Source organism: Phoca vitulina, unplaced genomic scaffold (genome assembly GCF_004348235.1).
Source record: "Phoca vitulina isolate PV1807 unplaced genomic scaffold, GSC_HSeal_1.0 scaffold8, whole genome shotgun sequence".
NCBI classification, from domain to species: domain Eukaryota; kingdom Metazoa; phylum Chordata; class Mammalia; order Carnivora; family Phocidae; genus Phoca; species Phoca vitulina.
The window spans coordinates 25,441,281-25,462,656 of NW_022589711.1; the positions used below are offsets into that span (position 1 = coordinate 25,441,281).

Sequence of the window (21,376 nt, forward strand, 5' to 3'; positions counted from 1 at the left end):
CACTGTTCTGATTTTATCACCATAGATTAGTTTGCTATTCTTGAACCTTATATTAAAAATATTATATAGTATTTACTCTCGTATGTCTGAATACTTTTGTTAATGTAATGTTTTCCAGATTCATTTATATTGCTGTATCTATTGCTTTTTATTGCTAAATAATCAATAATCCATTATGTGAATACACATAATTTGTTTATTCAGTTGATGGACTATTTTTTTAAAGATTTATTTATTTTTAGAGAGAGAGTGTGTGAGGGGGGTAATGTCAGAGGGAGAGGGAGAGAGAGGGAGGGAGAGAAGCAGACTCCCCACTGAGTGCAGAGCCCAATGTTGGGCTCAATCCCACGACCCTGAGATCATAACCTGAGCCAAAATCAAGAGGTGGACACTTAACCGACTAAGCCACCAAGGTGCCCCCACCCCCTTTTTTTGCTAACATGAATAAAACTGCCAGGATTGGGTTCCCTGGAAGACAAATTCTGAATTGAAGATTTATCTGCATGAAAGTTTCAACAAGTGCTCTTGGGTTCAATACTTGTGGAGTGGTGGGGGTGGTTAAGGAGTCAGAACTGGGTAGAAGGAGAAATTGAACTACAAGACAGCTGAAGTTGGGATAGCCCTCCAGAGCTGATGTCTGTATTAGTTATCTATTGCTGCAGAACAAATTACCCCAAAGCTTACTGAGTTAAATGATAATTGTTTATTATCTTTCATGGTTTTTCTGGGCCCAGAATTTGGAAGCACCATGCCTGGGTGGTTCTGGATTAGGATCTCTCATAAAGTTGCCCTCAGACTGTAGCTGGAGCTAGGGTCATCTTGAAGTTTTCTTCAGTCATGTGTGGTGTCCGGGCAAAGGAGACTCAAAAACTTGGAACAGCTGAAACTCCTTAGTCCTCTCTCCCCTTGATGTCTCTAGCATAGAGGCTTCAGAATAGCCGGATTTCTTACATGTTACCTGTAGGTTTAGGTCTCCCAAGGCATATATCCTGAGTGAGAGTTAGGTAGAAGACAAATCATCTTTTGTGATCTAGCCTGGAAGTCACATAATTTCTGCCACTCTTAGTCAAGGCAGATACAAAAGTCCACTCAAGTCAAGGAGAGGGAACATAAACTCCATCTTGCCGTAGAGAAGTGTCATCATATTATAAGAGTAAGAGAGATGGGATGTCTAGTGTAGCTGTCTTTAGAAAATATACTCTTTGAGGTCTTGAGTCTGAGGGATGAAACTTTATTCCCTGGCTTTGACCGGCCATGGCACATGTCACCAGTATCTTGGATGAACTGATTCTCTTTAGTTGAGAGCAATTCTAGAAAAGGACTCAGCTAAGTGTTCTCAGTTTCCAACATTCACAAAAGCTAGAGGAATGAGTGCTTCAAACCTGAAGGGAAGGATCCAAGTGACATACAATAGCAATGTTTCTGACACCTGCATTCTTGTATGAATCCCTTTGTGGACATGTATTTCCATTTATTTTGCATATTTATCTAGAAGTAGAATTTCTGTGTCATAGGTAGGTTTATCTTTAGCTTTCTTTTCCAATTGAATTGCCTTGGCGTTTTTTTGTTTGTTTGTTTGTTTTTTTGAAGCTTTTATTTATTTATTTATTTGACAGAGAGAGAAAGAGAGAGAGAGGGAGAGAGCACAAGCAGGGGGAGCGGCAGGCAGAAGGAGAAGCAGGCTTCCTGCTGAGCAGGGAGCTGATGCAGGGCTGGATCCCAGGACCTTTGGGATCAGGACCTGAGCTGAAGGCAGACGCTTAACCTACTGAGTCAGCCAGGTGCCCCGGCCTTGGCGTTTTTAAAAATCAACTGACTAGATATGTTCTATCTATAGTTAAGCCTTGAACCACATGAGGGTGGGAGGTGCCAACCCATTGAACTGTTAAAAATCTGTGAATAACTTTTGACTCCTCCCAAACTTAACTACTAATAGCATACTGCAGGCCAGAATCCTTACTAATAACAAATGCAAAGGTTAACACATATTTTATGTGTTATATGTATTATATACTGTATTCTTACCATAAAGTAATCTAGAGAAAAGAAAATCTTAAGAAAATCATTAGGAAAAGATCAGTTTGTTCTTTATAGTTAAGTCTGTTTCTTGGTTTGCGTTTCTCTCTTTTTTTTCCCCACTTTTCTCATTTGTTTTGTTTCTTTTTTTTTTTTTTTAAAGATTTTATTTATTTATTTGACAGAGAGAGACACAGTGAGAGCAGGATCACAAGCAGGGGGAGTGGGAGAGGGAGAAACAGGCTTCCCGTGGAGCAGGGAGCCTGATGCGGGGCTCGATCCCAGGACCCTGGGATCATGACCTGAGCCGAAGGCAGACGCTTAACGACTGAGCCCCCAAGCGCCCCTGTTTCTTTCTTTTTTTTTTTTTAAAGATTTTATTTATTTATTTGAGAGAGAGCAAGAGAGCACAAGCAGGGGGAGTGGCAGAGGGAGTGGCACAAGGAGAAGGAGAAGCAGACTCCCTGCTGAGCAGGGAGCCTGATGTGGGGCTTGATTCCAGGACCCTGGGATCATGACCTGAGCCGAAGGCAGATGCTTAACCCATTGGGCCACCCAGGTGCCCCTTGTTCATCTTGTTTCTTAAATTCCATATATGAGTAAAAAGTCTTAAGCGGAGATTAAGGAGGGCACTTGTTGTGATGAGCACCGGGTGTTGTATGGAAGTGCTAAATCAATATATTTTACACCTGAAAACTAATATCATACTTTATGTTACATAACTGGACTTTAAATAAAAATTAAAAAAACACAAAAACAGCAACAATGAAAAACTATAATATGTATAAACCAAAAAAAAAAAAAAAGAAGAAAATCATTAGGAAAAGGAAATATATTTGCTGTATGTACTGTATTTATTGACAAAAATTCGTGTGTAAATGAATGTGCACAACAACCTGTGTTATTCGAGGGTCCGCTGGATTTCTAAACTCTTTCTTCTACTTCACTGATGTGTTTGTGTGTCATTATGCAGAGGTCATACTGGCTTGACTGCTCTGGCTATATAGTAAGTCATAACATTAGTGGTATGAACTAGCCAAGTCTCTTCTTTTAAAACTCTGTTTGGGCTTTTCTAGGTCTTTTATTTTTCCATAAAAATTTTAAGCCAGTTTGTCAATTTCTACAAAAAAATGGTCTTTTGTTTTAGGATTTTGGCTGTATCAATTTGGGGAAAATAGATACCTTAACAACTTTGAGCCTTCCATACATACGTGGTATGGATCTCCACTTATTTAGGTCTTTTAAATTTTCTCTTAATAACGAGCACTTGTACATATTTTCTTAAATTTATTTCCAAAAATTTTATGATTTTTTTGCTAATTTAATGGAAATGATTTTCAAATTATTTGCTGCTAATATGTGGAAATGAATTTCATTTTGCGTATCTATTTTGTATCATTCAGTCTTGCTAAATTCACTTTTTTTGAGACATTAAGATTTTCAAAGTCTTTGGTGATGTCATCTGCAACAAAAAATGAACATTCTATTTCTTCCTTTCTTAACTTTATGCTTTTGTTTTGTTTTGCCTTTAGCACTAGCTAGCCTCTTCCATACAATGTTGAATAAAAGTGGTTACAGAAATTAAACATTTTTTCTATCAATCTTAGGGGAAAAGCATTCAATATTACACTATTAAGTATGACGTTATTGGTAGGTTCTTCATAGAAGATTTTTATTAGCTTGAGGAAGTTTCCTTTTATTTCTTATTTGCTGAGAGTTAAAAAAAAATGTCAGATGCTTTTTGGCCCCTGCACTTGTTGAAATAATCATATGGTCTTCCCCCATTTTTCTGTCATATGGTGAATTAAATTAATTGATTTTCTATTGTTAAACCAACTTTGCACTCCTGGTGTAAATCTCACTTGGTCATGATATATTATCAGTTCTATATATTTCTGGATTTGGTACGCTACTTTTAAAGAATTTTTACATCTGTGTAATTGAGGTTTATTGGTCTGTGCTTTTCTGTTTTTGCAATGTTTTTGTCAGATTCTGGTATTAGGGTTATCCTGGCCTTGTGTAATATATAAGAAGCTTCTCTCTTTCTCTATTTTCTGAAAGAATTTATATGAGGCTGGTATTATTTCTTCCCTAATTCACCAGTAAAAGTGTCTGGGCTAGTAGCTGGTTGCTTTCAAGATTTTTTCCTTATCTTTGAGATTTAGCAGTTTGACCATGATATTATGTCTAAGTGTGATTTTCCTTGTATTTATTTTGCTTGGGTTTTATTGAACTTCTTGGATCTATAGGTTAAAGTTTGTAACCAGATTTGAGAAATTTTGACCATAATTTCTTCTGATATATGTCTTATTCCTTCTCTCTTTCTGGGACTCCAGTTGCATACATATTAGACTGCTCTATATTTTCTCACATACCCCTCAAACTCTATTTTTTTTTTCTATCTTATTTTTCTCCCCAGATTTGAGGGGAATTTACACATAGACTTTGAGCCACCTTTCTATATGGCATCTCTTCTTGGATATCTCCCTTCAATTTCCAGCTGTTGTGGTAGCCCCAAACAAGTTACTTCATACCTTAATCCATGAAGACTGTGGCTTTCTGCTGGACTTCCAGTCTCTCCTGCTATACAGACTAGGGAGGGCCCTCAGGGAGATACTGTGTAACCTTGGAATAGCCTTCAGCCTCCGTCTGCTTTTCATTGCTGCCCAATGTCCCCAAGTAGTTTCCTTTCTTCGTTTTCTTCTTCGTCTTCTTTTTAACGTTTGTCCAGAATTTAAAAGTGTTATCTGTGGGAGGGTTAAGTTATATAATCTACTCTATCATTATTGGGGCAGGAGCTCTGCCTTCTGTGTTCTTTTTTGTTTTGTTTTTAGGTAAGTAATCAGGTACTTTATTTCTCCAGGAAGTTCAAGTGTTTGCAAATTACATCAGGTGGTGGCAGGTTAAAAGAAACAAAACAAAACAAACAAAAACAAACAAAAAGAATAAAAAAAAATAAAGAAAACAGCTTTTCTCAGCCTTTAATGTAAAAGGCCCTCTCATAATCTTTGCATAAATTTAGAATTACCATATCTAAGCTCAGCTGAGGAGGATCTTGTGAATGCCCAGAGCCACATAGTTGATGGCTCTGTATTCAGAGTCCCACATTTTACTGCCCAGAGATTTTGCAGATGTTGGCCCTGACAATGATTCACAAAGAATAATTGCTTCTGGGATCCCTTAGTGTTTGAGTTCCAAAATAGCCCTCTTCCTCTAATGCTCACAGCTCATGGAGATACAATAGGAGAAGCTGGCATTGTAGTAAGTCAGGAAGAGTAAGTCTTTAGCTAGTTCAGCCATGTATCAGCTGAACCTTTCCTTTATTTATTTATTTTTTTTCACTTTTTTTTTTTATTATGTTATTAAAGAGTGCACGTACTGCATGGAGCACTGGGTGTTATATGCAAACAATGAATCATGGAACTCTACCTCAAAAACTAATGACGTAATGTATGGTGATTAACATAACATAATAAAAAAAAGTGAAAAAAAATGCCTTCTGTATTCTTAGGCTTAGTTAATTTGTTCACCATCCACCCTATCTTCAATGTGGAGACCCCATGTGCCCAGCTCAAAGTAACTAGTCACGAGATCCTTACAATCCCGTTTCAGGCATGCTTCCTGAATCTGTTGACACCTATCTTCCTTAGAGCTACTGCTCTAGATTTGATCCCCATTTAACTGGCCTTCCTTGTCTCCTAGCCTCAGTCACTTCCCATATCACTTGAGGTATCTTTTTAAAACACATACCTTAACACGTAACTCCCTTGTTTTAATATCTCTCTAGACTCTTGCAGGATTAAATCTCCTTAGCTTGGTCTATAAACCCACTCACAATCCAGTTTGTGTCCTGCTGTTCTACATAGAACCATATTCCTGATTTGTTAAACTTTGCTATGTTCCTCGGACACCTCAGAACTTCCCATGTTTTTGTGGTTTTGCACTTTGTATCCTGCCTATTTGGGGCCATCCTTTTTTATCTGGCTTTTCTAGATTTAGTCTTAAAATCTGATTCAAATACCACCTCTTCTGGAAAGTCCTCCCTGAAGAAATTACCTCTGTCCTCAACATCTCTCTTCTGTGTTCTTATAGCGCTTACAAATCTGCATGTTGACTTAGTTGGCCAGCCTATCTATCTATCTATCACCTATCTATCACCTATCTATCTATCTATCTATCTATCTATCTATCTATCTATCTGTCATCTACCTATCTATCCATCCATCCATCTATCTCATCTATATAATCTCCTATTTTCCCCACTAGAGTCTAATCTCCTTGATCAAGGTATTATGTCTTTCAAATGTAGTTTTTTGGTCTTTATAACCTCTTGTAAGCATTGTGTATCCTGTGTAGATTCTCGATGTATATTTTTGTTGATGATGATATCACAAAACATATTTCTCCAGAGGTACTCAGAGTAAGTGTTTTACACATAGAAATTAAAGGCCACAGACCCAAAAGGAGAAATTGATCAGCCAGTTTGCGTACTATTCTATTTTTATTGTTTGTTTTAGAAGTATCAACCTCCTCACCAAGCATCCCTCTAGAGTTCTGCAGGAATGGTGGAACCTGGGAATATGGCGGATGCATTTGTCCAGACTTATGGAAAGGATGGAGATGTACAATCAGTAAGTTATTTGGGATGGTACTAGGGTATGAGGTTTAGGTGACTTGTGTTAATAAGGACAGCAACAAAGCTTCTTGAAGTTTCTGTTAATGATTTAGTAACAGTAGGTATAGTGGGTATAGTGATGGTGGCTTTAAGGTGTGTTTGTTAGCTTAATAGCAGAATATTCTTTTGGGGCTATTTACCTATATGTTCAATATACCTAGTATGTTTCCCAACTCTCAAGTTTCTCTGTAAACTGACAGATGCTTTTCCTTCTGGTTGCAGTGTCTACTTCAGGGCAGTGGGCGGTATGATTTCCTCAGGTCCTTTCAGTTGGTGATACACTATAGTACCCCATTTCAAATATCACAATTCTAACATATTCAACTTTTCTGAAATCAAGGTACATCTTCCTATCCAAGTATATATTCAGATGAAGTTTCTGTCTTTTCATCCTTTCTCTGGATGAGATGTTATTAAATTAGTGGTTTGACTTCAGGCTGTGCTCTCTCAGAATCAATGTTCGAAGCTACTTCTTTTTTTAATTGAAGTATGGTTGACACACAATGTTCCATTCGTTTCAGGTGCCCAGCATAGTGATTCAGCAACTCTACCCATTATGCTGTGCTCACCACAAGTGTAGCTACCATCTGTCACCATACAACATTATTACAGTACCATTGACTCCATTCCCTGTGCTGTACCTTTCATTCCCATGACATATTCATTCCATAACCAGAAGCCTGAACCTCCCACTCCCCTTCACCCAGTTCACGAATTCCCCCACCCTCTTACCTCTGGCAACCACCAGTCCGTTCTCTGTATTTATGAAACTGTTTCTGTTTTTTGTTTATTCATTTTGTGTTTTAGATTCCACATGTAAGTGAAATAATATGGTATTTTTCTTTTTCTGTCTGACTTATTTCACTTAGCATAATACCCTCTAAGTCTATCCATGTTGTCGCAAATGGCATTCTTTTTTATGGCTGAGTAATAATCATATATATACATATATATGTATATAGGCACTTAGGTTGCTTTCATGTCTTGGATATTATAAATAACGTTTCAAAGCTGCATCTTCATCTGTAGTATGCTTCCCAATACTCTGTACAATTTATACTGCCTGCTTAGGATCCAGAGCCTTAGGAAGGCACTCCTATAATTTCCTACACTCCTACAAGCTAGTATATCTCACATGCTCCATGACTTTGGTCTTTTTGTTTTGACCCACATCCTCATGATGCCCTTTGGTACTATGGGTTCTTTATCTTTAATTTTCAAGATTTCAACTAATCTGATTTCACTGTCCTTTCTGATGTGTTAGTGACCACATTCTACCTCTACCAGGTTATATACTGTGCACATTTTAACTAGAACCTATTATCTAACATATTAGTTTTTCTAATGGTATTAACCAGATAAAAAAAGTATGAAGTTCCAGGTGGATCAGTGAGTCCTAAAGTCTTCTATTAGCCTTCAAATTATACTGAATAGGTTTTGAACTTTGATTTTTATCTGGTTTGAAATTTTAAAAAGAAAATTATAATTTATGATGAAAAATTTTATTTTCTTTTCATTATAGCTAATTTCTGTGAAAAGAGTACCTATGAGAGTTTAACTTTTGATAGAATTCCAGCGGGAAAATATGGATCTTCCCAGCAAAGATGTGATAAGGACACTTTGAATGGTATGTGTTTTTCCAAACATCTCCTGTTTAAGCATATGAATCACTATGCTGGGTCATACCTATCTTCCCTCCAACTAGTATTAAATCCCTGGAAGAGGGACCAAAGAAGGTTTTGTGGAAGAGTTTGGCTCCCTTTCATGATGCTCATGTTCAAAGTTTAGGATGCAACCTCACACAATTCTAATTCCCCTAAAAACTGTAATATGGATCAGTTATAAATTCCTTTTAGTCCTTCTTCTATTGGTTTATTTTCCCAGTTTCAGTTATGTCCTGGAATTTGAACATATTAATATCTGCTCATTGAGTTATATAATTGGTCTGAATTTTAAACATTAGCTATAGATTTGTACCATATCTACTTTCAGACATCATCTTTCTAGGTAGAGATGCTCAGTTAAGTCTGTCCACAGTTGAGAGTTCTTCATCTCCTTGATCATTTTAGTTATCCATCTTGGAACATTCTCCAGCTTCATCATACCTTCCTTGAAGCATGACAACCTTGCTTACATAGAGACATTCCAAGAATAAAGGAGCAAATAACATTTTTTAACTTCTAATATGCTCCCTGCTGATATCCAGGATTTTGATGACTTATTTCACTGCTGTATTAGGTAATACCTTCCAAGAGTAGCCCTTAAAAATGCATAGATTCCTTTCATGACAGCTTAGAGCCCATTATGCTGTATGATTTTCCCTTAGTGTTTTATCTGAACTTTGTTTGCATTGACTTTTTTTTTTTTAAGATTTTTTATTTTATTTATTTGACAGAGAGACAGCGAGAGAGGAAACACAAGCAGGGGGAGTGGGAGAGGGAGAAGTAGGCTTCCCGCCAAGGAGGAAGCTTGATGCGGGCCTTGATCCCAGGACCCTGGGATCATGACCTGAGCCGAAGGCAGACGCTTAACCAACTGCGCCACCCAGGCACCCCTGCATCGACTTTCCTTTGACCAGTCCTCATATTTCTCACATCTTCCTGCAGGATATCATCATTTCCTGCAGAACTGGATATCTCAGTAATACTGCCAAGTCTAGATCATTTATGAAAACGTTTGATAGAACTTCTGTCAGTAATAACCCTGGGGAGAATTTCACATTTTATTTAGGTATTTATTTTTGTGTATGTCAAGGGCTCTTTGAAATATTGTAGTACTTACAGATACTAGTCTTTCCTGTGTGTTTCTTTATCTTATTTATTCTAAGAGATTATGTAGACCAGTATTCCATTTCCAGAATTCAAATTGCTTCTGCCCATATATATCATGCCTACTCAAATATTCATGATCCTATTCTTTACATAGGTCCTTCTAGCCTCTTGATTAAAAGCTCAGAAGGTAAAAGGCATGGGGGCTTCATGTTATTGGTACTTACTTCTTATACTCTATGGTATGTCTATGGATACCTATCATCTTAGTTTTTCATTTTTTGTATATCTTAACTATTTCATTATAATTTATAAAAGAGATACAGCTACAAAAAATAAGTGTGTGCTACCAAATCAGGAACAGTAAAAAAAAAAAAAAGTCAGTAATATGTTCATCAAGGGACATTACACTTGTTTGATATATATTATGTTTTTGGCTCTTAAGCATTAGTCACAGGAGGACACTGAGGTAGGATAGCTCGGTGATAATTACAGGAAATAAACCCAATGATTCAAAAAGTGTTTATTGAGAGCCAACCAAATATCAAATAAGTGCTACAATACAATAGAACTCTTTGCCTTTCAGGTGTTACTCAGATTTGGATAGAGAACGAAAGTTCAATATATAATTTAATATCTAGTAGGAATTTTTTTTTGAAGATTTTATTTATTTATTTGACAGAGAGAGAGAGACAGCGAGAGAGGGAACACAAGCAGGGGGAGAGGGAGAAGCAGGCTTCCCGCTGAGCAGGGAGCTGGAGGTGGGGCTCGATCCCAGGACCCTGGGATCATGACCTGAGCCGAAGACAGACGCTTAACGACTGAGCCACCCAGGGGCCCGCTCTAGTAGGAATTTTTCATATTATTTCTGATCTCTCAACCCTCATCACATCCAATTCAAAGCCCAATGTCCCTAGTTGTTGGAAGGCACATCTTCCTTGTAGAACTTGAATGTAGGAAACAGTTGACTGGTCTTTTGAATTTCAGATTTAAAAATCAAGACAAGTGACATCTGCCTAAAAGTTTCCTGTAATGACTGCCTGATTCACTTTTTCATTGCTGTATATTAAACCATCCCAAATTTTGTGGCTTCAATGAATAACGATTTAGATTTTTCATAGTTCTGTGGGTTGATGGACTGCTCGAATGTCCAAGACACCCTCACTCACATGACGCTTTGGTGCTGGCTGGACGGACTCAGTTCTCTTTCACATAGCCTCTCATCCTCCAGTAGATCAGAGCCGCTTCCTAGTACAATAGTCTCCGGACAGTGTTCCAAGAGGGCCAATCTGAAACTTCAAGTCTTCTTGAGGCCCAAGGTCTGGAACTCTCACAGAACATTCTGTTGGCCAATGCAAGTTTAAGTCTAACCCAGATTTAGAAAATGGAGGCATAGACTCTACCCCTCAGTGGGAGGAGCAGGACAATCCCACTGAGAAGGGGATGTGTACGCGAGCAGGCAGTTAGTTGCTAGTGGCCATCTTTGCAAACACTGTCTTTTTTTCTTCTTTTTTTTAAAGCGGGATATCCAATAGCAATCCGGCTATGCAAGATTACCATATATGGAGAGATAGAATTACAAAATGTGAAAATAGGAAATTGCAATGAAACTCTGGAAACGTTGGAAAAGCAGGTATGCCATGTGGTCCGTGTGCTGGGCAAATGGAAAATATTCCGACTGTGTGTGAAGTCTCTGCTCTTTAGATACCTAACGGTCAACTCTCAAATTAGGAATAACAAAAACTGGTAACTGAAACCACTCTTTTTTTTTTTTTTTTGAAGTTTATATCTGTTTGTGAAAAAGGACCGTTGGACCTGCAAATTTTCAGCAAATGATAGTCTATAACACATTTAGCAAATTTTAGCAAATGCTAGTCTATAACACATTTTAAATGGCCTCATCTTTTTAGAGCAGTGACAATATATCAGAAAATAGATTGCTGACATTTGAGACCAAAAGGAAGGTATTTTGATGGTTAACTGAATCAGAATAAAGAGTAACAACAACAACAAACATCAAAGACCTTTTGAGGTGGGAACCCTAGGACCTAATGCTGGTCTCAGGGCTGTGTCCATGAGCCAGTGAAGTGGGAAATATATATGGCTAGATATTTTTTCATGCAGATTAAATTATTTTATTTTATTATTATTTTTTAAAGATTTTATTTATTTATTTGACACAGAGAGAGAGAAAGAGAGAGAGCAGGAACACAAGCAGGGGGAGTGGGAGAGGGAGAAGCAGGCTTCCCGCCGAGCAGGGAGCCCGATGTGGAGCTTGATCCCAGGACCCTGGGATCATGATCTGAGCTGAAGGCAGACGCTTAACAACTGAGCCACCCAGGTGCCCCGACATTAAATTATTTTAACCTAGTGTATACCTGTATGCAAATGCGTAGATTTTCTAATATCTGGAGCCAAGAAAGAGGAGGAAAATGAAACTTTAAGTGGTCCTTCTAAGTGCAGGGCATGTTAAATATGTTATCTCATTTAGTTTTTATAGAACCTCAGTTGTTCTCATAGATAACTAGAGTGATCATACTAATTATTGAGCTACTTACTGTGTGCCAAATACTGTGCTAACATTTTACATATGTTATTTTATCATATTTAATTCTTATAACAACTATATAGAGATAGATATTTATGTACCTATTTTATAGATGAGGAAGCTATCTCTGAGAGGTGTAGTGAACCACAGCCAAAAAGTGATGGAGTTACTTTTTATTTTAAAGCCCACACTGTATCACTCTGGCTCCCTAATTGTAGATGGGCAGGGATAGGGGTAGACATGGGGTTGGGAGTGGAGAGTGGAGATGGCTCCCAACTCCATAGTTTGTGCCAACTACACAGACTGGGGGAAAGACCTTATGTTCTGGAGTCTGACTACCCAGTTTTTGGCTGTGAGCTCTGACACTTGTAAGCTGCATGGACTCCTCTACCTCTCCAAACCTTTAAACAGGGATAAGGGTGCTCCACTGACAGTGTTGTTTTTTGTACTAAATGTGATAACTCCTATAAAACATCCAGCAAAGTGCCTAGAACAGAGCAGGGACCTAGCTATTGAATGAGAGCTTTCGTTGTTTCTGTCTATTGATTGAATATTGTTTTCAACTCTCCCCTAAGTGTGAATGGCCTGTGACCTTGGTTTGATTTTTGAAATAATGCTGCCATCTAGTGAAAAACGAAGCCACATATACACACGATAACACCTGGCTCTACTAAAGACAATACGGATTAACGTGTTTTAGCCTCACAATACCAGAGCCAGGGGGCCAGTTGGTACCTGGAGATAGGGCCTAGGTCAGTGTTTCTCAATCTGTGCTGAAAAGCCTGTTTTAAAAATTTCCAATCCCTTGCAGATCGATAATTTTGTAAAATGTAATAACAATGAATTCCTAGGAAAATGGGATGAAAAAAGATATATATAAAATACAAATCCTTTTTTTCTCTTTAAAAAAGGTTTTCAATTATTTATTTATTTATTATTGACGTGTAGTTGATACCCGGTGTTACATTAGTTTCAGGTGTACAACATAGTGATTAGAACAAGTCCATATGTTATGCTATGTTCACGCAAGTGTAGCTCCCATCCAAATATGGATCACTGAAAAAAATAACTAGATTCAACAGGATACAATTGTTGTGTAAGTTTCTGACCAGTTACAGCTTCTACACTTATCTCCCTGTGAGCCCTGTAACAGTTACAGGGTTCATGGATCCCACGTTGAGTAGCGTTGGTCTATCTAAGGCAGACTTAGTTAATGAATCCCAGCAGATAGTAAAGGCTGGAAAAGCCACCAGCCTGCATGTACTTTGTCCTTTACACAAGGAGAGAAGCAAACATGAAGAACTGAGTAGATGCAGGAGATCGAGGGTCAGCTAAATTCCAGTTTATTGACCTGCAATTGCTTGCAAAGTGTTTAGACATAGTTGTATGAAGTTAGAGTTGTTGTTTTTTGTTTTTTTTTAAACAGATAGTCAATATCTCAACACAGTCTGTGACTATTTCGACTGAAGCTCAGATTTTAACATCTGATGTCGATAGAATAACTCCAGAGGGCGTCATTTCTGCCACTAGAGTGGTGGGGCAGATCTTCAACTCAACCAGAAATGCTGAAGCTGAGGTAAAACTCACAAGTTTTTAAAAAAGGGGAGGGGAAGAAAAAACAGACACAGAAAGAAAGACAAAACTAGAAACCGCTTTACTTAGTTCAATAGTAAGTATGATAGTTATACTAAGTATTATGGGCTGTAATGTTTCCACAATCAGAGCCCTGCAGTCTTACTTTGTTTCTGCTTCTGTATCCAGGCATCTGCTATTGTGTTCTTGGGGGTGGGGTAGAGGTTCTGTGAAAGACCTTGCCTGGAGGCCAGATTCAGAAGCCTAAGCTTCCTGATGGACTGAATTTAAATTTTCCCCATGCCTTATCTTTAGTCTCTGCCATCTAAAACTAAACCTTCAAGTTTGAAAACTACTCACCTCTAGATTACCATACTCACAGTGCCACTTGATACCGTAATAATGCATGATAATGATGGTGATGAGGATGTCTGATGCATGTCTGCTACGATGATCATTTGCTGCCTTCTTCCTGGCAGGCAAAAGTAATTGCTGTAACAACAGTGAGTCAACTTCTAGATGCCGGGGAAGACGTTTTTCAGGAAGCTGCTGCTACTGCTTCTGATAATGATGACACCTTGGCGACGTAAGCCCAATTCCAATCGGGAAAGAAAATATTACAAAGTGCTATCTAGTTTCCTAGGTTAAAGCACGAAGAGAGGTGTCTTTACTTCTCTCCTGGCTGCACTAACTGGCTGAGTCCTCTGGAATGCCGACTGAGGTCTTGGCTTTCCACCCGATCTTCATTTACTGGACAGAGTGTTGTATGTTAATTCCTGCTTCCTGGGGTGGCCATGGTCTGGGAGATAGAGAGCAACTGGGATGATTTAGACTAGAACGTATTTTCCTAGCCTTCGGTTGGCATGGCCAAGGGTCAGCCTGCATGCACAAAAGGAGCTCTTCCAACTCTTCTCAATGTACAGAGCTGAAAATAATAGCATAACTTTGCAGGACATGTTGCCCGCTCCCTACACACAACTCAGCTATCCCCAAGATCCTGGTGTACCTTGGTTAAGCTTTCTTTAGCTTTCCCAAGGCTACATTGAAAGAAAAAATCCAACTCTACCTGCTTTCTCTCTTTTTGATTCCTATGTTTTGACATACTTTTGGATGTATATTTATAATAAGACTTATATACTTTATTACAGAGGTCTCTTAACTAGGATTCATTGTGTTTTTACCTTATATATAGTTTTCTTGATTTTTAAAAAATTTAGGTAAATTTATATGCTCATTATAGAAAAATAAGAAAATATACAGATGAGCAAAATTTAAAAAAATTGTCCCACCTTTATTAACCTGTTGGTATATATTCTTCCAGATTTTTCTCTCTGTGTGTGTGTTTGTATCATATTACATACTCTACTGATTTATAGCTTATTTTTGTCACTTAGTAATAACTTATGAACATCTTTTCAATATAAATATCTATACATATACAACATAAATTTTAGATACTGCATAATATGAGTGAACTTTTATTTAAGCAATTCCTGTTGAAAGACATTTAGATTGCTTTTAATATTTTGAGCAATCAACATTCTTATACATAATCTCTGTTTGCATGGCCCATTATTTTTTTAGGAGAAATTCCTAGAAGTAGTTCTCAGTTTTCTAATTTTTACTGTGTTGAGCCCTCAAAGTAGAAAAAGTACAAAAGCATGAAATGGATAAGACATTCAAAAGATTGTAATTCTGAGAGATGGTGGTAGAGGTTGTTGTTTCAGCAGTTTAATTGGTGTATTTTATGACTTCAGATTTCAATAGGAGTCTGGGCCCTTCTCACTGGGAGTGTGGAGACTCCCTTTTTTTTTTTTTTTTTTTTAAGGTTTTATTTATTTATTTGACAGAGAAAGACACAGCAAGAGAGGGAACACAAGCAGGGGGAGTGGAAGATGGAGAAGCAGGCTTCCTGCGGAGCATGGAGCCCGATGCGGGTTTTGATCCCAGGACCCTGGGATCATGATCTGAGCCGAAGGCAGCTGCTTAATGACTGAGCCACCCAGGCGCCCCTAGACTCCCATTTTTCTTGAAGTTGGAGAAGGAAGTGGCCATGGGTTTTAGAGTCTCTGTTCAGTGAACATGGAGCTTGAGAGTGAGAGTGGGCTCCCTTCAGAGCTGGAGGCTCTGCGCTTGCAGTCTTGCTAGAGGGAAAGGAGAAGTGTGGATGTTTTTGGTGAGAAAGCTGAGGAGAGAGCAACTATGAGATTTGGCTGAGAAGGTCACACATCATGATATAGATGAAAATACGGTCCTGACAATAAGCAATTATGAATTTTACTGGCTTAAGACATGGAGAAAAACTCGATTCTGTGTGATTTATGTGCAATATCCAAATGGCATCGAAGGAGGTGATTAGAGGATGAATAAAAATTTTAAATGTGGGATACACTGAAATATGAAATGTTACAACCACACACATAGTAATTCCTCCCACTGTGGATTTCTAGTCTGCTTACTTTTCTAATCCTGGTCTGTCAGTTGACTCTCCCAGGTAGTCTTATGCATAAGCCGTCGTGGACTCGGAGCCTCATTCACTTAGATAAGGCTGTCGCCTCAGGCTCCAGCCCCCCAGATCAGGTCACCAAGCCCTTAGTACTCCTCAGGAACTGCCAGCAGAGGTGATGCTAAAGCTCCTCTCTCCCTGGAGAAGAAAATTAATTTTCTTCTCTGGGGAACTCTTCCTTCCCAAACTCTGTCCCCTGAACCTGGGCCTACCTGCAGGGTCTCCTGACAGACACTGGGCCTTCGTGGCCCATCTCACTTTGGCTTCTCCCTTCTTTCATTCACAATTTCCTGTTTGCATCCCTAAGCTACTGGACTCCCCTTCTCCACTCATGGGGAGAAGTGGACAGTGTGAGAGTAAAACAGGAGAGTGACAGGAAGGAAAAAACCTGCCCAGTTCCAGCTGGCTCAAGTTGTCATAGTGAAGTTCTCTAGCATCCATTCATCCATTCTCTTGGTCTAAGTTGGGAGGAGCCCTGGGCAAGGTCTCTGCTGTTAAGAGCATCCTACTGCAATCAGTGAATCTAAGACGTCCTTTCTCCATTTTGACCATTTGTCACAAAGACTGAGCTATCACCCTGAAATTCAGGGCTCGTAATTGTCCTTGTTTACCTATCCTTGGGAATGCAAAACTGCTTCCCTAATACTGACCACCTTGTACGTTCACGTTTCACATTTCTATTTGTATTTTTGTTCCAGCCAGCCTTCTTTGGTTAAAAGATGCCTGCTTAAATTATCTTGACCAGAGATCTATTGTAAAGAGGCTTATGGAATCTCATGGGAACCTAAAAACAGTATCATAATATGGCGGGGCTTTATGGCTTCTGGAGTAGGAAGATGGCAGGGCATCCAAGGCAGCTCTGAAGGTCCCCGTAGAGGAGTCTGTGGGCCTTCCTTCTGGGATAATATAATGGTTGTGGCCACAGCCTCTGGAGTCAGACAGTCCTGGGTTCAAATCTTAGCATTGTTATTTAGTCGGTACATGATATTGGACAAATTGATTTCTCTTGGAAGAGCGTCAGATTCTTCAGTATAATATGGGAATAACTTTGAGACTCACTTCAGTAGGATTCTTGTGAGGTTCAACTGAGTTAATATATGTAAATCACGAGCACGATACCTGACTTTTATATATTTGGTCTTGAAAAAAAGTTAGCAGTTGGTCTTTATAATTAACATGACTCAATAAACATGTATGTTTCATCTTCTGGTTTCTGCTTTCTCATAAATTAACCCTGTTAATGACATTAACCCTGTTAATTTCAGGAAACACAATTAAAAACAAAATCTTTTCTCAACCCAGAAATGCTCTCCACAAACATAGTAGAGAAAGAAAACACTTTTTATGGCATAAACATTAAACCAGAATGTGATGTGTATCACAGGCAAACACTAAGAGATTGCAGACAGAGAGGAATCTCACTTCTTTATGTAGCCGAGCAGATATAACCCATTACATACGTGTTTTCGGGTAATCAATAACTAGTCCTCAATTAAGAGAACTTGACAACACTGACACACATAGTTCATCCTACATTAACCCAGTAATTGAGGTGACCATCTGTGTTAGCTAATGGACTTTATCCAGAGGAAGAACAAACTTCTCATATCTTTATGACAAGAGGTAGCTTTGCAACTTGGAGCAAGGTACCCACCCACTAAAATTAGGCTCCTACCCTCACAGGAACTGGGAAATAGGGAATCCCTTGATGTTTACATTTCAAAGAGATGGCTTCTATGTCCTTGAGAAAGACATTCCTAGGTCATAAAGTGGACAAAATGCCAATGTAGTTCTCAAAAGACTTTATATATATATACACACACACATATATATATAAAATTTATTTTTTTTACAAATTTATTTATTTATTTGACAGAGAGAGAGACAGTGAGAGAGGGAACACAAGCAGGGGGAGTGGGAGAGGGAGAAGCAGGCTTCCCGCTGAGCAGGGAGCCCGATGAGGGACCGGATCCCTCGACCCTGGGATCATGACCTGAGCAGAAGGCAGACACTTAACCTACTGAGCCACCCAGGCACCCCATCTTTTATTTTCAACAGGAAAAAATAAGCCTCTTATTTTAAATTTCTATTTGGCCTTACAATGAGAGAATGACCTCTGATCGCCTCTAAACCATGACTTTCTTGATATAACTATGGCACTAACTTGAAAATTCCCGAGTGAAAAGAATCTGGTTTCTTCTTCCAGTCATTTATACTGGCCAATGGCAAGCCTCTGCATTGGGTACTCCGAGGCAAGCACTCATCTCTAATCGAATCAGTTATGGCAAGAGCAGGGAAGAATCATATGGAAGGAAAAAATGGCCTTAAAAGTGGCTGTGGCTAGAGCAACCCTTTAAAAGTGGTTGTGAGAGGCGCCTGGGTGGCTCAGTCAGTTAAGCATCTGCTTTAGGCTCAGGTCATGATCCCAGGGTCCTGGGATCAAGCCCTGCATCGGGCTCCCTGCTCCACGGGAAGCCTGCTTCTCCTTCTCCCACTCCCCTTGCTTGTGTTCCCTCTCTCGCTGTGTCTCTCTCTGTCAAATAAATAAAATCTTAAAAAAAAAATAAAAATAAAAAACAAAAGTGGTTGTGAACCCTGCAATCACTCTCAGATATCTAGTACATCCTTCTCTTTAGACTTCCAATGCCTGAGGGCGCCTCTTGCTATCTCCAGTGTTTCATAGGGTATGACCTCTTAGTTGGTGCTCAACAGATATTGTTTGGTTGACAAATGTATGAAATATGTTCTTATAAGATTAGAATTTTGTTATGTAGTCTTCCTGTCGAAAGCAGCTCTGGAGTATGATTGTTATTCATTAAGTGAGAAATGTATAGTGTGAATTGCTAAAAATTCAGAAAATGGTGTTACGAAAGGAAAACATTCAAAACAGAGAAGCCAACTCGAATGTTTCCATATAAATGATTATCATACTCTCTTTATGGAAGCAATTTTTAATTATTTTAAAATTTGTCTATTATGTCAGTTGGGGAAAGGGAAAAATACTTTAGTGGCCAAAATAGAGATTTAGAATATGGAACAACTACATTTAAATGAAATCCCTTCATTTCTGGGAAAACTAGATTGAATCGGTTATCTTAGCTATAGAGATTTTGTTTTGTCAAGTACAGAAATAGGACAAGTATTTCTTACAGGAAACAAGGAAAAGAAAAGGTCTTAAGACTTTTCTCTGGAAAGCACCAAATTGACAGGTTCCCCCACTCCCTCCCACCTTCCATCTAATCTGTCTTTAAAGTTATCCAAAGTAGAAAAGAACATTGTGGAAACCTGCAATGTAGAGTTAATAACCAAGGCAGTGAGCTCAGAGCTCTATTCTTGCATGGTTCCAAATGAACTGTTGCCTCTGGAACCAACAACTAACAGGAGATGCTTTAGATCCCAAGGGGTTTGGGTGAGGGGAGGGAGTTGAATAAATGGAAATTGGTTCTCATCACTGGAGAAACAAGACGCACATGTCTGGCCAATGATGGGTAGCAACACCACCCTTTGTGTGAAGAACAACACAATAAAGACCACTTCTGTGGGGAACTTTGTCATTGTTGAGCTCCAACTTTCTGGCATCTATATACAAGGTATCCTTTAGTGGAGACAGTCCATCAGAACTTTAGAAAAAGTATATATACATAACAAAGCAAGATTCTGGTGAAGACAATAAATTATTTTAAGTAGATTGTGCCAATGTTCACATGAATTCTATGGTCGTGCCTTTCTACTGGAATGTGGGAGAGAACACACACCTTTGATTTTACGACAAATCTCTAGAATATTACATTGTTATGTTTTATCCTATACAGACTTATTAAGCAAATGGAGATTTATTCTACATCTTTGGGTAACACGTCAGTGGTGAGACCTAATGTGGCGGTACAGTCTGTGGCATTCTCTTCGGAAAGCACTATGGAGTCTCAAAACGTTCGCTTCTCTGTGAGGAAAGGTGAGTGGTTTGTCTCATGTACTTATAATATCAGACAGCATTCTGCTATCAACCATGAATAATGCTCTATCTATGAAAATGTAGACTTTTAAAATTCTACTTTTGTCCTTCTGACAGGAACTAGTGATTATCTCCTTTCTGGTTCCACAGTTGTGGAGAGAGATGTGGACAAACTTAATCCAGATGGGGAGACTGAACTTCAAATCTTGCTCAGTACCTCAAAAAGTAGGTCTCAAACTTTGTTACATTAAAAAATACACTCAAATTGGAGGCACCTGGGTGGCTCAGTTGGTAAGCCTCTAACTTCCGGCTCACGTCATGATCTCAGGATCCTGGGATTGAGCGCCCATATGCAGCTCCCCACTCAGCGGGGAGTCTGCTTCTCCCTCTGCCCCTCCCCCCACTCATGCATACCACATGCTCTCTCTCTCTCAAATAAATAAATAAAATCTTAAAATTATGGTAATCTCAACTCTACTGTTCTAGATGATAGAGATGTTTTCTTTTCTTTTTTTCCTTTTCAAAAACCTTTGTAGCAGAATTGAAATGCTCTGGTCATGGACACAAGTCTGTTTTCTAAGAAAAATCTAGCTAATGCAGGTCAGTTTTACACTTAAAAATATATTTAAAAATATTCAGTCATAAACTTTGCCCCTATTTACTCTTGGCATGGCACTCACAGGCTCAGATTCATCCTATGGACCTGCCTTGGGATATTTTATGTAATTGGTACAGTCATCATCTTGTAGCAACAGATTTTAGTTATCTCCACTAATATGGTGCTCACCATGGTCTCCCTATATCTTGCATATAGCCCTTCAGAAAATTTAATGTCTAACATGAAATGTTTGTACTTTTCAGAGTCTAAAATAATGATTACTTTGACAATAATAATAAGGGAAGCAAGCACACACATTTACTTTTATTCTCCCCCCAAATAAAACAAATCCAATGTGGGGTGCCTGGGTGACTCAGTGGGTTAAGCATCCAACTCTTGATTTCGGCTCAGGTCATGATCTCAGGGTTGTGAGATCAAGCCCACGTCAGCTCTGCGCTGAATGTGGAGCCTGCTTAAGATTCTCTCTCTCCCTCTCCTTCTGCCCCTCCCCCCCAAAAAGAATAAAACTTAAAAAGCACTCCATTGTTAGAAAGTGCATATTTTAGAATTTGTAATAGCACTGATAAAGAAGAAGGGGTATTATTGATGGCTCTGGCATGTTGTGGAATTTTGCTCCCATTTGCTTTGGCTACATGCTTTGTGAAGGTAGAGACTAAATCTAAGTCTTTTATGTTCTTTTCTATGTTTTTCTTTTAATTTAAAAAATATTTCATGCATATA

General features: G+C 38.7%; 1 protein-coding gene across 1 annotated transcript in view; it reads left to right on the forward strand.

Annotated features, from left to right (window-relative positions):
* ADGRG7 (adhesion G protein-coupled receptor G7) overlaps window positions 1-21,376 on the forward strand; it is a 70,213-nt gene that overhangs the window by 13,850 nt on the left and 34,987 nt on the right. Inside the window, exons 2-8 of the mRNA XM_032406126.1 lie at window positions 6,534-6,647; window positions 8,214-8,318; window positions 10,980-11,121; window positions 13,463-13,583; window positions 14,059-14,165; window positions 19,898-20,037; window positions 20,155-20,262. Of these exons, the coding sequence (XP_032262017.1) occupies window positions 6,534-6,647; window positions 8,214-8,318; window positions 10,980-11,121; window positions 13,463-13,583; window positions 14,059-14,165; window positions 19,898-20,037; window positions 20,155-20,262 (837 nt within the window). The remainder of the gene's footprint in view (window positions 1-6,533; window positions 6,648-8,213; window positions 8,319-10,979; window positions 11,122-13,462; window positions 13,584-14,058; window positions 14,166-19,897; window positions 20,038-20,154; window positions 20,263-21,376) is intronic.